The sequence below is a fragment of the Procambarus clarkii genome, chromosome 32 (assembly GCF_040958095.1).
Source record: "Procambarus clarkii isolate CNS0578487 chromosome 32, FALCON_Pclarkii_2.0, whole genome shotgun sequence".
In the NCBI taxonomy this organism is placed as follows: Eukaryota; Metazoa; Arthropoda; class Malacostraca; order Decapoda; family Cambaridae; genus Procambarus; species Procambarus clarkii.
This window is the reverse complement of record NC_091181.1, coordinates 38,826,771-38,838,811: the sequence shown is the minus strand read 5'-3', so window position 1 is coordinate 38,838,811 and position 12,041 is coordinate 38,826,771. Positions and strand designations below refer to the sequence as shown.

Genomic DNA, 12,041 nt, shown 5'->3' with positions numbered 1-12,041 from the left:
ACTCGTTTCCAATGTACAGTTCTAAAATTGTATATATTTTGGGAAAAATCAAAATTGTTCTGTTAGTTCCGAGAGAACATTTTCCTGGTATTCTCATGTAGTATTTCATGTTTGCAAGTTTATTCTTGAATTCTCGAGTGAAAGAGTTGTAGGAAAACTTGGCATTGAATGCCAATTTACGAAAATTTAATAAAATAGGAACTAACCTGTTCCGTCTCTTTTGTTGTAGAAAGCTTTGATACATAATATTCTGTCGGGTGAATGAATTTTGCTCATTATATGCATGTCTGTCTGTCTCTCTCTCTCTGTCTCTCTCTCTTTCTCTCTTTCTATCTCTCTCTCTCTCTCTGTCTCTCTCTCTGTCTCTCTCTCTCTCTCTCTCTCTCTCTCTCTCTCTCTCTCTCTCTCTCTCTCTCTGTCTCTCTCTCTCTGTCTCTCTCTCTCTCCCTCTCTCTCTCTCTCTCTCTCTCTCTCTCTCTCTCTCTCTGAAATTTGACCCACCAACTTTATATTAGACCATGAACCAGAATTCAAAATTTGCTGTGAGTAAATCACGATATATTTAGTTTGTAAATTGTTCAATATATGTTTACCTACTGGTAACTTATGACCCCCTCAAGCACGCAAATGTCTTAGCATGTGTAGGTGCTACATACCTCACATGTCAACACTAAACACAAGTCCCAACACTTGCAACCATTATTACAAAAAAAGCAAACTTGGTTTATTTCTTAGATGTGTTCAAGTTATTTACATTTTTCGCACCTGGAACTTTTCATTTTCCTCCCTAAAATAAAGTTGTTGAAAGTGAGGATTGATGTGGGTTTACATTTTCCTTCAATTTGTACAGGTAACTTCTGTGTTTACAATTACTCCTCACAGACCAGAGCCTCAGGTATTATTACCTGGGGTAATAATTACCTTGGTAATTAGCAATTACCTTGGGAGGTAATTGCTCTGATTTCTCTACCTTCAGCCCCACACATACATTTTTTTTGGGGTGGGGAAGGGGGGGGGTCATGGATCTCCATTATTGAAGACAAGAAGCCACGTATAGGTTTTCCAAGTCCCCCTTAGGTCAACCGAGCGGACAGCACACTGGACTTGTGATCCTGTGGTCCTGGGTTCGATCCCAGGCACCGGCGAGAAACAATGGGCATAGTTTCTTTCCCCCTATGCCCCTGTTACCTAACAGTAAAATAGGTATCTGGGTGTTAGTCAGCTGTCACGGGCTGCTTCCTGGGGGTGGAGTCCTGGTCGAGGACCGGGCCGCGGGGACACTAAAAAGCCTCGAAATCATCTCAAGATAACCTCAAGATAGGTCAACAATACTCATCTTCCCTGCGATGCAACCCACGACCAGGCCAAACGTCCAGTTACAAATACACAAAGTTGTTATATGCGAAGCTACAATACACAACTATACCTCTGTGTAATGAGGACATTAATTATGAGGAAGCAGGTCGGTGCAGAGACTAATGAGGCGACGCAGCTACCGCTGTTAGTGTTGTTATTTGTGAACTACTGAGAGGGAGGAAGGGGGAGAGAGAGAAGGGGATAGGAGGGAAAGGGGAGACAAAAGGGGAAAAAGGGGAGACAAAGGGAAAGGGGAGACAAAGGGGATTGCAGTCTCCGTGGTGTAGTGGTAAGACACTCGCCTGGCGTTCCGCGAGCGCTATGTCATGGGTTCGTATCCTGGCCGGGGAGGATTTACCGGGCGCAATTCCTTAACTGTAGCCTCTGTTTAACGCAACAGTAAAATGTGTACTTGGATGAAAAAACGATTCTTCGTGGCAGGGGATCGTATTCCAGGGACCATAGGATTCAGGACCTGCCCGAAACGCTACGCGTACTAGTGGCTGTACAAGAATGTAACAACTCTTGTATATATCTCAAAAAAAAAACAAAGAGGAAGAGGGGCCGTAATAGGACCAAAGACACAAGGCCCGACGCCTCGGGAGTGACGGAGGTCGTTAACATGCATGACCTTTGACCTATACATCAATGGACGCGACACCAGGTATTGACAGCGGTCTAAACCACCCAACTACTCTCTCCTCCCTTCACCCTCTTAACCCACTGACCTCTGCGTGACCTGGACCTGACCTCCAGGGACGAGTTATAGGTCTCGTTCATGTGTGTGTGTGTGTGTGTGTGTGTGTGTGTGTGTACTCACCTAGTTCACCTAGTTGTACTCACCTAGTTGTGCTTGCGGGGGTTGAGCTCTGGCTCTTTGGTCCCGCCTCTCAACCGTCAATCAACAGGTGTACAGGTTCCTGAGCCTATTGGGCTCTATCATATCTACACTTGAAACTGTGTATGGAGTCAGCCTCCGCCACATCACTTCCTAATGCATTCCATATGTCAACCTAATGCAATTCCATTTGTGTGTGTGTGTGTGTGTGTGTGTGTGTGTGTGTGTGTGTGTGTGTGTGTGTGTGTGTGTGTGTGACATTTAAGGATGGCTCGATGTGCCATAGAGGTCAATTTAAACGGTAACAAACATATACTCAACCATTAGCTGCACATTCAGCTAATTTCTCCATCAGATTCCTTGACAACCACTTTCATCCTAGTTACCCTTGTTTGGTGTAGTTAAATGTTCTCTATGCATACAGTCCAGTGATGTGGTGGAGGCTGACTCCATACACAATTACAAATGTAGATATGACAGAGCCCAATAGGCTCAGGAATCTGTACACCAGTTGATTGACAGTTGAGAGGCGGGACTAAAGAGCCAGATCTCAACCCCACGCAAGCACAAATAGGTGAGTATAAATAGGTGAATAGGTGAGTACGCACAATCAATAATAATAATATAATTAAATGTGAGGAAAAGCTTAAAATGAGCAGAGAAAGGAGATAGTTGATATGGTGGTGAAAAGAGAAGGAGGAGGAGGAGGAGAGGAACAAGAAGCAGCAGTAAGTGAGGTGAACAGAAGTAGAGGGATTTATTTTGTTTAGTGGCAGGTAAAAATATGGCGGTCAGTTTCCAGGGAACCTTTCCCACCCACGTGATGGGAGAGAAGAGGAAGGAGTGGGAGAGAAAGGAGTGAGAGAGTCTCTCCCGACTCCTCCCAAACTCTACCACAACTCCTAGTGAGTTTTCACGTGTTCTCCTTACCTGGCGAGATTCAGCTCTTGAGTCCCAATTCTCATATTTCTCCTAAAACCAGGATATCGGATGAGCATCGATACACTTTCCTTGTATCACAGTCTGCTTGATCATTATCAAAATTCGTGGGTGCATTCGCGTAGCTGAATGTTTCAGTACTGATCTAAGAAAGTCAGTGTACAATATCTTAATTCATTTTCCAGGTCCCTGAAGGCTCCACGGAAGTTGGGTAGGTTTAGGTATGCCACTGATGTTATCTTTAGAGATATCACTGTTGTTATCTTCAGAGATATCACTGTTGTTATCTTCAGAGATATCACTGATGTTACGTACGGCAATACTTGCAATACCTGAACTTAACCATGTCTTGTTGAGTTCCTTAAACCAGTCCTGAACAGTCTCAGTGTTTTACATCGTCTTAAGTTGATATATTTCTTCATTAACTGTTGTTTGTCATCTTATGTGGCTTTGTAAAGAACATATCAGAGAACATATAACCTGTACACGCAACCAAACCATCAAAAAGAGATATCCTGCCAAGCAACATTGAAATAAAAGACTTTTAGAACGACAATAGATTAGACATTGACGAAGCACTATCAATCAATCTCAACCAACTGTCAATAGCCAGCTAATACTCAGCAACACAGGGCCCATCTTCATCACCAAGGAACAACGTACAGCACGCTCTCGTAGCCATCATAAGAAAATAGGAAGCAAGGAGATTGCAGTGGACCTATTGGCCCCCAAGATGCTCATTATCTCATCACCTCACTTTTCACGTATTCAATTGTTTCAGCTACACTGTTTCTGCTTCAGGTTCAAGGTCATGCACCTCTTAACGTCCTTTGTTGAGGAATTGTTGAGTTGAGGAAATTTTTTTTGTATTTATTACAGATCCAAGTATTCTTTGTGTTACAGATCCTTGTATTATATGTATTTTCGTGACTCGTCATATGAAGATATATCTATTTTATTTCGTCTCTGGTTCGTGTATTATATATATATATATATATATATATATATATATATATATATATATATATATATATATATATATATATATATATATATATATATATATTCGTCTTTTCCTCACGTTCTTCTTCTCTCTGTAGGAAAGAGAATGTTATAGCTTGTTAATACATATTTATGGCGTATTAGAAAGTTGTTATAACTTGCTATATTGGTTGTTACAATTGTTAAACAACGTGTTAAACCTTGTTCGAATGTTGTAGCAACGTTGAAATTTCGGGTTTAGAGGATTAAAGGTTGAGAGGTGGGCCCAAGAGCAGCAGTTCAACCCTTGCAAACACAATTAGATGTCTACAAAGTTGATGTCAGAGTAAATGAGTCAGATTCTCAATAGACTGAATTTAGAGTAGGGCTGAATATAATGTAGAAAATATATTCCTTTGTATTTCTACAGTATTTGCTGGCTCCAATCCATAGTCTTTCCTACTTCTGTTGCTTTTAGATGTTTATTATTCTGTTTTAATGAAACCGAAGGCTAAATGGACATGTATACAAATACAGTATCCACTATTTGTGGATATGTATACAAATACATATCAACACTACATCAACATACAAGGAAATCACGGTAACGTTATGTCTATGCGTAAATCATTGCATCGGGAGAGGATTAGAACCAGCGTTCTGGGTCCTCCTAGACAGGCGTTTTAATCCTTTCACCATGCTGGCACGCAAACACCCACACACACACACACACACACACTCACACACATATATGTTGATTGACAGTTGAGAGGCGGGAACATTAAGCCAAAGTTCAACCCCCGCAAGCACAACTAGGTGAGGGGACACACACACACACACACACACACACACACACACACACACACACACACACACACACACACACACATACACACACACAGATGTGTCAAGCACAGCTAATCCCATGTAATTACGAGGTTTATCCCAGCAGATTAGCACATTTGACAAGATTATCACGTATCTATCACATACTCCGCCAGCGTTATTGTGAACCACTAAACATATCAATAGATCTTAACAATTATAATACTCAGATTCCGTTTTTAAAATACTATATATAAGCTTCATATGAAGCTGTGACAAGAGGTGAGTACCCTCAGGGTCCTGTAAGGCAGGTGATTATAGGCTGAGAGAGGTGGGGACCAGGAGCACAAACTCAGCCCTTGCGAGCAGCATTAGATGTGTACATATATATATAAACATTAAACCCACTTTGACTTGTAATTATTCGTTATTATATAAACATTAAAAATTCACATAATGTCCCAAAAATTTAAGTTTCAGTTCGGTATTCCGTAAACGTTCATACAATGAAGGTCACAGTCATATATCATTGTAATACGCTCGAAAGGATACGATGAAAACACATTTGGATTATTAGGAATTCAAATATATTTAGCAGCGAAAAAAAAATATTCTTTGAGAACTACAAATTCTGCTCGAAGCTATCTTCTCTTTCCTCATATTAAACCCATATCATTTCATACATTATTATGTATGTTATGCTGCATTAAATGCTGTTGTTGTGTTGATGTCATTGATGCGAAATGATAAGCATGAGAGTGTTTGTAATCATTTTATATCTGAGTGACCCAGCAACACCCCCCCCCCCTCACACTCCTCCGTCGGATTTGCATTGAAAACAAAACAAAAATCTTTGCTATTCCCTAATGGTCTTTGTTTTGTTGGGAGGCAGAGCCAGGCGCGGGTAAACAACTTCATTATATAACAACTACCAAGAGAACGGAGGTACACACACACACACACACACACACACACACACACACACACACACACACACACACACACACGCGAACACACACAGCCACAGAGCCACAGGGACGTTAGAAGGAACTTTTTCAGTGTCAGAGTAGTTAACGGATGGAATGCATTATGCAGTGATGTGGTGGATGCTGACTCCATACACAGTTTTAAGTGTAGATATGATAGAGCCCAGTAGGCTCAGGAACCTGTACACCAGTTGATTGACAGTTGAGAGGCGGGACCAAAGAGACAAAGCTCAACCCCCGCAAGCACAAATAGGTGAATACACACACACACACACACACACACACACACACACACACACACACACACACACACCTTTCTCCCCCCTCATCCAATTTTCTCCCGGGTTGTGTGTGTCTCAGTTTTACTGCTTGTATTGTGCTAGCTCATTCCCTCGAGTTCATTTAATTTCCACGAGTTTTTGTCGTGTCCAAATGTAGCAGTTACTTCCCACTGTGCTTGCTCTCTCTCTCTCTCTCTCTCTCTCTCTCTCTCTCTCTCTCTCTCTCTCTCTCTCTCTCTCTCTCTCTCTCTCTCTCTCTCTCTCTCCCTTTCTCTCTCTCTCTCTCTATCTAGTGAGAGAGAGATCTACTCCCCATCCAAGGCACTCTGATCCACTCTAAACATAAGCCCTCCCTCCTTCCTTCTCATTCTTCCTTCACGTGAATTAAGCTTCACTTTTAACCTCCGTTCCAATCTATTAACCTTCCTATTAACCGCTTTCCGATATCCTAACGCACGCCCGGGCTTGTTTTCGATATCATATGCCACGTATTATAGCCGGTGAGCATCTTGTTCGTGCGTATTATGTATAATGAAGTGTATGCTAGTGAGGGAGTGAGAGGGAGGTAGGGAGAGAGTGGAGAGAGAGAGAGAGAGAGAGAGAGAGAGAGAGAGAGAGAGAGAGAGAGAGAGAGAGAGAGAGAGAGAGAGAGAGAGAGAGAGAGAGAGAGAGAGATATAATCGATGTCTGTGTGTATATATATGTATATGAATAACGTCTTTTGCTTGCAACTATTGCAAGTATGCTTTATAGCTTTTCAATGATTGGAAGTTATTTTAGAAGTGATGACAACGATCACTTGTGTTTCATGCGGTCATGAATCTTGTGGGAAAATAAAGCAAAACAGGTTATTTCCGAATTGGTAAAATTACCAACTGCTAAACGTGAGCCGATTATAAGGGGCACAACAGAGGCAATTTCCAGCTAATGATGTAACTCAATACAATCAAACTGTTTATGGTCTGTGATGATTCACATTAGTACACACACATGCATGCTGTGTGTGACTAGGGAGACATGATCACTACCTCCAAAATTCTCAGAGGAATTGACAGGGGTAGATAAGGATATACTTTTTAACACGGGTGGTATGCGAAGAAGAGGACACAGGTGGAGACTGAGTACCCACATGAGCCACAGGGGACGTTAGAAAGAACTTTCTCGGTGTCAGAGTAGTTAGTAGGTGGAATGCATTAGGCAGTGATGTGGTGGAGGCTGACTCCATACACAGTTTCAAATGTAGATATGATAGAGCCCAGTAGGCTCAGGAATCTGTACACCAGTTGACTGACAGTTGAGAGGCGGGACCAAAGAGCCAGAGCTCAACCCCCGCAAGCACAAGTGAGTACACTCACACACACAAACATACACACACATTCACGCGTAAATACACACAAACACACACACACAAGGGCACACGCGCGCACACACAACCATACACACACATACAGCATACACTCTCTCACACAGACCACTTTAAAAGTTTGACCAGAGAGTCGTTCAATATTTTGCATAACTCGTATGTCAAACTAACTCTACAATATACGCATGTATTGACCCCCCTCCCCCCCTTCCCCCCCCCTTTCCCCCCCCCAAAAAAAAAAAACAAAGACACGAAACTTGGCTAGTTGGCAACTATTTTACATTTTCTACAAGCACATTTTGCGACTTTCAGCCCCAATATTCTTACTATATAATCAAATCGACAACATCTTCAAGGCACCTGACTGCGCATGTACAATGAGACTTTATATATATATATATATATATATATATATATATATATATATATATATATATATATATATATATATATATATATTCACTCCAACCGCACTTAACCAAAGGATTACCGGAAAATTCTTGACTAGCAGTACTGAAAGATTCTGGGTCTTGGCTATTCAATACAGATAGTTTATGGTCATCCCACTATCCTAGTCGACTAATGTAAATGCCGAACCCAATTAACCTGTCGAGTGGATAGGTTAATAGGGATCTGCTTTTTCACCAATAGGGACCAAGATTTTCACTCAGCACATTCCAAATGGAGTCAAATTCTGTGCACTGTAACTTTGAATTCACTATTTGTTTTTGTATTCTGTGGATGCTAAATTTGACTTTTGAAATACATCTTGGTCAGTACATCTGGTTGAGATGTAAAAGTTATTTTGCCAAAAACTTAATAAGTGAACAAAAATGTATGAAATAAAACGAGGGCTATAAATTTTATATATATGTTGGGCATATCTAGACAGGAGTCAGGTTGAGCCAGAGTAGCGATAAGCATTTGATCTCCAATCTCAACCAGAGATACAGATAGATAGGCATGTATCTGATGAACCTGGACATACTCTGAATAAAGTCAATGAACTCGTGACCAATGCAATGCTCTATTCTGTTGTATTAAGGACTCTAAATCATCCTGTATATTGATCTTCTGACATTATCTTTCCTGCCTCTGATCTTCACAGAAGTCATCTGATCGAATAAGCTCTCAGACACAACCTGACCAACTTTATCTCTTCTCTAGTTTTCTAGTTTGTTTATTAATTACAAACTTCATTTCTTACATTTTCTTCCTCACATTCTTGTCTTATATTCTGACTTTCTCAGGCTCCACTGTGGATCATTACTTGTCTATAACACAGGATTCTTATCTGTCTGTAAGACAAAGATAAGATGATTTCCACGATGATTTCCGTTCATCGTGGGACTTTTTTGGGGAGATATCAGTCTTAAATTAGAACGTAAAAAAAGATTGAGATGTTTTGCACCAGAAACATTTACCTAATTATATAACATATTTACTATCCACATCCATACGCGAAGTAAACCAGAAAAAAAAACTGCCGAGTTGAAGAAATTCGGGAGGAAGCGATGGCCGTATTCGGAAGTCAATTTTCCCCTTGGGAATATCACGTCGGTCGGTAATGGAATGATGGCGAAGGGGTTTACAGAAGCGAGAAATAATGACAGAATTTGGGGACTTGAATTTTGTGATTCGTAACAGGCTTGTGCCGCTGCAGCCAATCACGACACGTGATTGATTTTTTTGTGTTTTTTTTTACCCTTCAAAATGGTTCTAAATATCTCCCTCCCCCCCCCATTGATGCTGCTGATGCTAGTACTATTCTTACTGATGCTGGTACTATTGCTGTGAAGTGTTATCAGTAAATATAATAGTTTTATCTGTAGCTTTGAGAAAGGAGCGGGACTTGAGAAATCCGTCAAAGTTGTTAGAGGAACGTCTATTTTATGCTACTACGGCCAAAGTAAGGATAGACGAATATGTTAATTTTCCCATTAATACTAATTGGAATAGCGAAGGGGAATGCAAGATCCAATTTATGTTTAAGTATATTAAAAACATGTTATCGGATATAACCTATATCTTTTCTCAAGATACTGTATACTATTGCTTGAATAGTCAGAATATTGAATACAATACAGTATATACTGTATATACTGTATATTATACAGTATATATTGTATAAATTGTGACGAAAAGAGATAGCAACAGAAGAAAGGAGAGACTAAAGGGGCTAAGGCTATGTTAGTTCACGTTCCTGACTGAGGCATTCACGTTCACATTGAGGTATAAAGCTCATATATGTATCAGATATTGAGAAGGGATGATAATTACATCAGAAAATCGAGATTTTTAATGCAAACAAATTGGGTTTTTCATTCATTCATTCATGAAGGTGAATGAAAGACCCATTTTAAGTGGGTCTTTCATTCATCTTCATTTAAGCATTACGGAATTGTAGTAAGTTTCTCAGGGGGCAATAATGGTGTATGTTTCTGGGAAGTGAAAAATAGTATACATGTCTATACTATTTTTGCTTAAAATTATAGTTTCCAACAAATTTTGATACCTTGAGGTTACCTGGAGGTGCTTCCGGGGCTTAGCGTCCCCGCGGCCCGGTCGTCGACCAGGCCTCCTGGTTGCCGGACTGATCAACCAGGCTGTTGGACGCGGCTGCTCGCAGCCTGACGTACGAGTCACAGCCTGGTTGATCAGGTATCCTTTGGAGGTGCTTATCCAGTTCTCTCTTGAACACTGTGAGGGGTCGGCCAGTTATGCCCCTTATGTGTAGTGGAAGCGTGTTGAACAGTCTCGGACCTCTGATGTTGATAGAGTTCTCTCTCAGAGTACTAGTTGCACCTCTGTTTTTCAACGGGGGTATTCTGCACATCCTGCCATGTCTTCTGGTCTCATGTGATGTTATTTGTGTGTGCAGGTTTGGTGTGTGCAGATCACTTGTAGCCAGTGCCAAAAATTGTCGTTTGAGTCAGATTATTGCTGTCCCATGTCTCAGTTCATCATTCCTCCCGAAATGTAAGGTTGGCGAGATATAGCTGACTTTATGAGAACTAGACTGAAAAGACCTCTCCAGATAGAACCAGGGGCGCTTCAAGGTCTCAGGCGAGTCCCCTCGTTCCTGAGATTTTCACCTTGTTGGGATGTTCCATAGTTGGGATGTTGGGATGTCCCATAGTTGGGATGTTGGGATGTCCCATAGTTGGGATGTTGGGATGTCCCATAGTTGGGATGTTGAGATGTCCCATAGTTGGGATGTTGGGATGTCCCATAGTTGGGATGTTGGGATGTCCCATAGTTGGGATGCTGGGATGTCCCATATTATGGGACATGGAGGTATGCCATTCTCACCACGGGAGACATCTCCCCACACGCAGGGTGCAGTCGCACCCCACAGATCTCCAGTATCAGCTATTGATACTGGTAATGGCTCAAAAGGGCCACCGCTTACGGGCTATTCATGCCCGTGCCACCTTTTGGGTGGCTTAATCTACATCAATCATCAATCAATCATTCTCACGCGTACAGACATAGTTAACTGTCTCATTGAACATCGTTAACAATGCATGTTCCCAATTACTCATTTCTTTCTCAATTTGTGTATCATGAACCCGTTGCAAAGCACTAATACCCTCCTTATTTTTCTTCTCTCAGTCTCTCATCGTCTCTCTCCCTCTCTCTCTCTCTCTCTCCTACGCAGGTACACACAGGAGGGCCTGAGCAGCACTCTCTCACTCTCCCTCTCACTCTCTCTCTCTCTCTCTCCTACGCAGGTACACACAGGAGGGCCTGAGCAGCACTCTCTCCCTCTCCCTCTCACTCTCTCTCTCTCTCTCTCTCCTACGCAGGTACACACAGGAGGGACTGAGCAGCACTCTCTCACTCTCCCTCTCACTCTCTCTCTCTCTCTCTCTCCTACGCAGGTACACACAGGAGGGCCTGAGCAGCACTCTCTCCCTCTCCCTCTCACTCTCTCTCTCTCTCTCTCCTACGCAGGTACACACAGGAGGGACTGAGCAGCACGCTCTCACTCTCCCTCTCACTCTCTCTCTCTCTCTCCTACGCAGGTACACACAGGAGGGACTGAGCAGCACTCTCTCCTACACCCCCATGTCCGAGCGAGACTACGGTACGCTTCTGTGTTTCGCTACCAACAACGTGGGCGGCCAGAATGACCCTTGCTCCTTCACTATCATATCTGCAGGTGAGTGAACGGGGGGAGAGAGAGAGAGAGAGAGAGAGAGAGAGAGAGAGAGAGAGAGAGAGAGAGAGAGAGAGAGAGAGAGAGAGAGAGAGAGAGAGAGAGAGAGAGAGAGAGAGAGAGAGAGAGAGAGAGAGAGAGAGAGAGAGAGAGAGAGAGAGAGAGAGAGAGAGAGAGAGAGAGAGAGAGAGAGAGAGAGAGGGAGAGAGAGAGGGAGAGAGACAGACAGACAGACAGAGACAGAGACAGAGACAGAAACAGAGAGAGAGAGAGAGAGAGAGAGAGAGAGAGAGAGAGAGAGAGAGAGAGA

General features: G+C 42.3%; 1 protein-coding gene across 2 annotated transcripts in view; it reads left to right on the top strand.

Moving 5' to 3' along the window:
• LOC123759537 (nephrin) overlaps positions 1-12,041 on the top strand; it is a 500,550-nt gene that overhangs the window by 471,828 nt on the left and 16,681 nt on the right. For both annotated transcript variants that reach the window (XM_069335264.1, XM_069335263.1), the window contains one exon: positions 11,598-11,734. In XM_069335264.1, the coding sequence (XP_069191365.1) occupies positions 11,598-11,734 (137 nt within the window). The remainder of the gene's footprint in view (positions 1-11,597; positions 11,735-12,041) is intronic.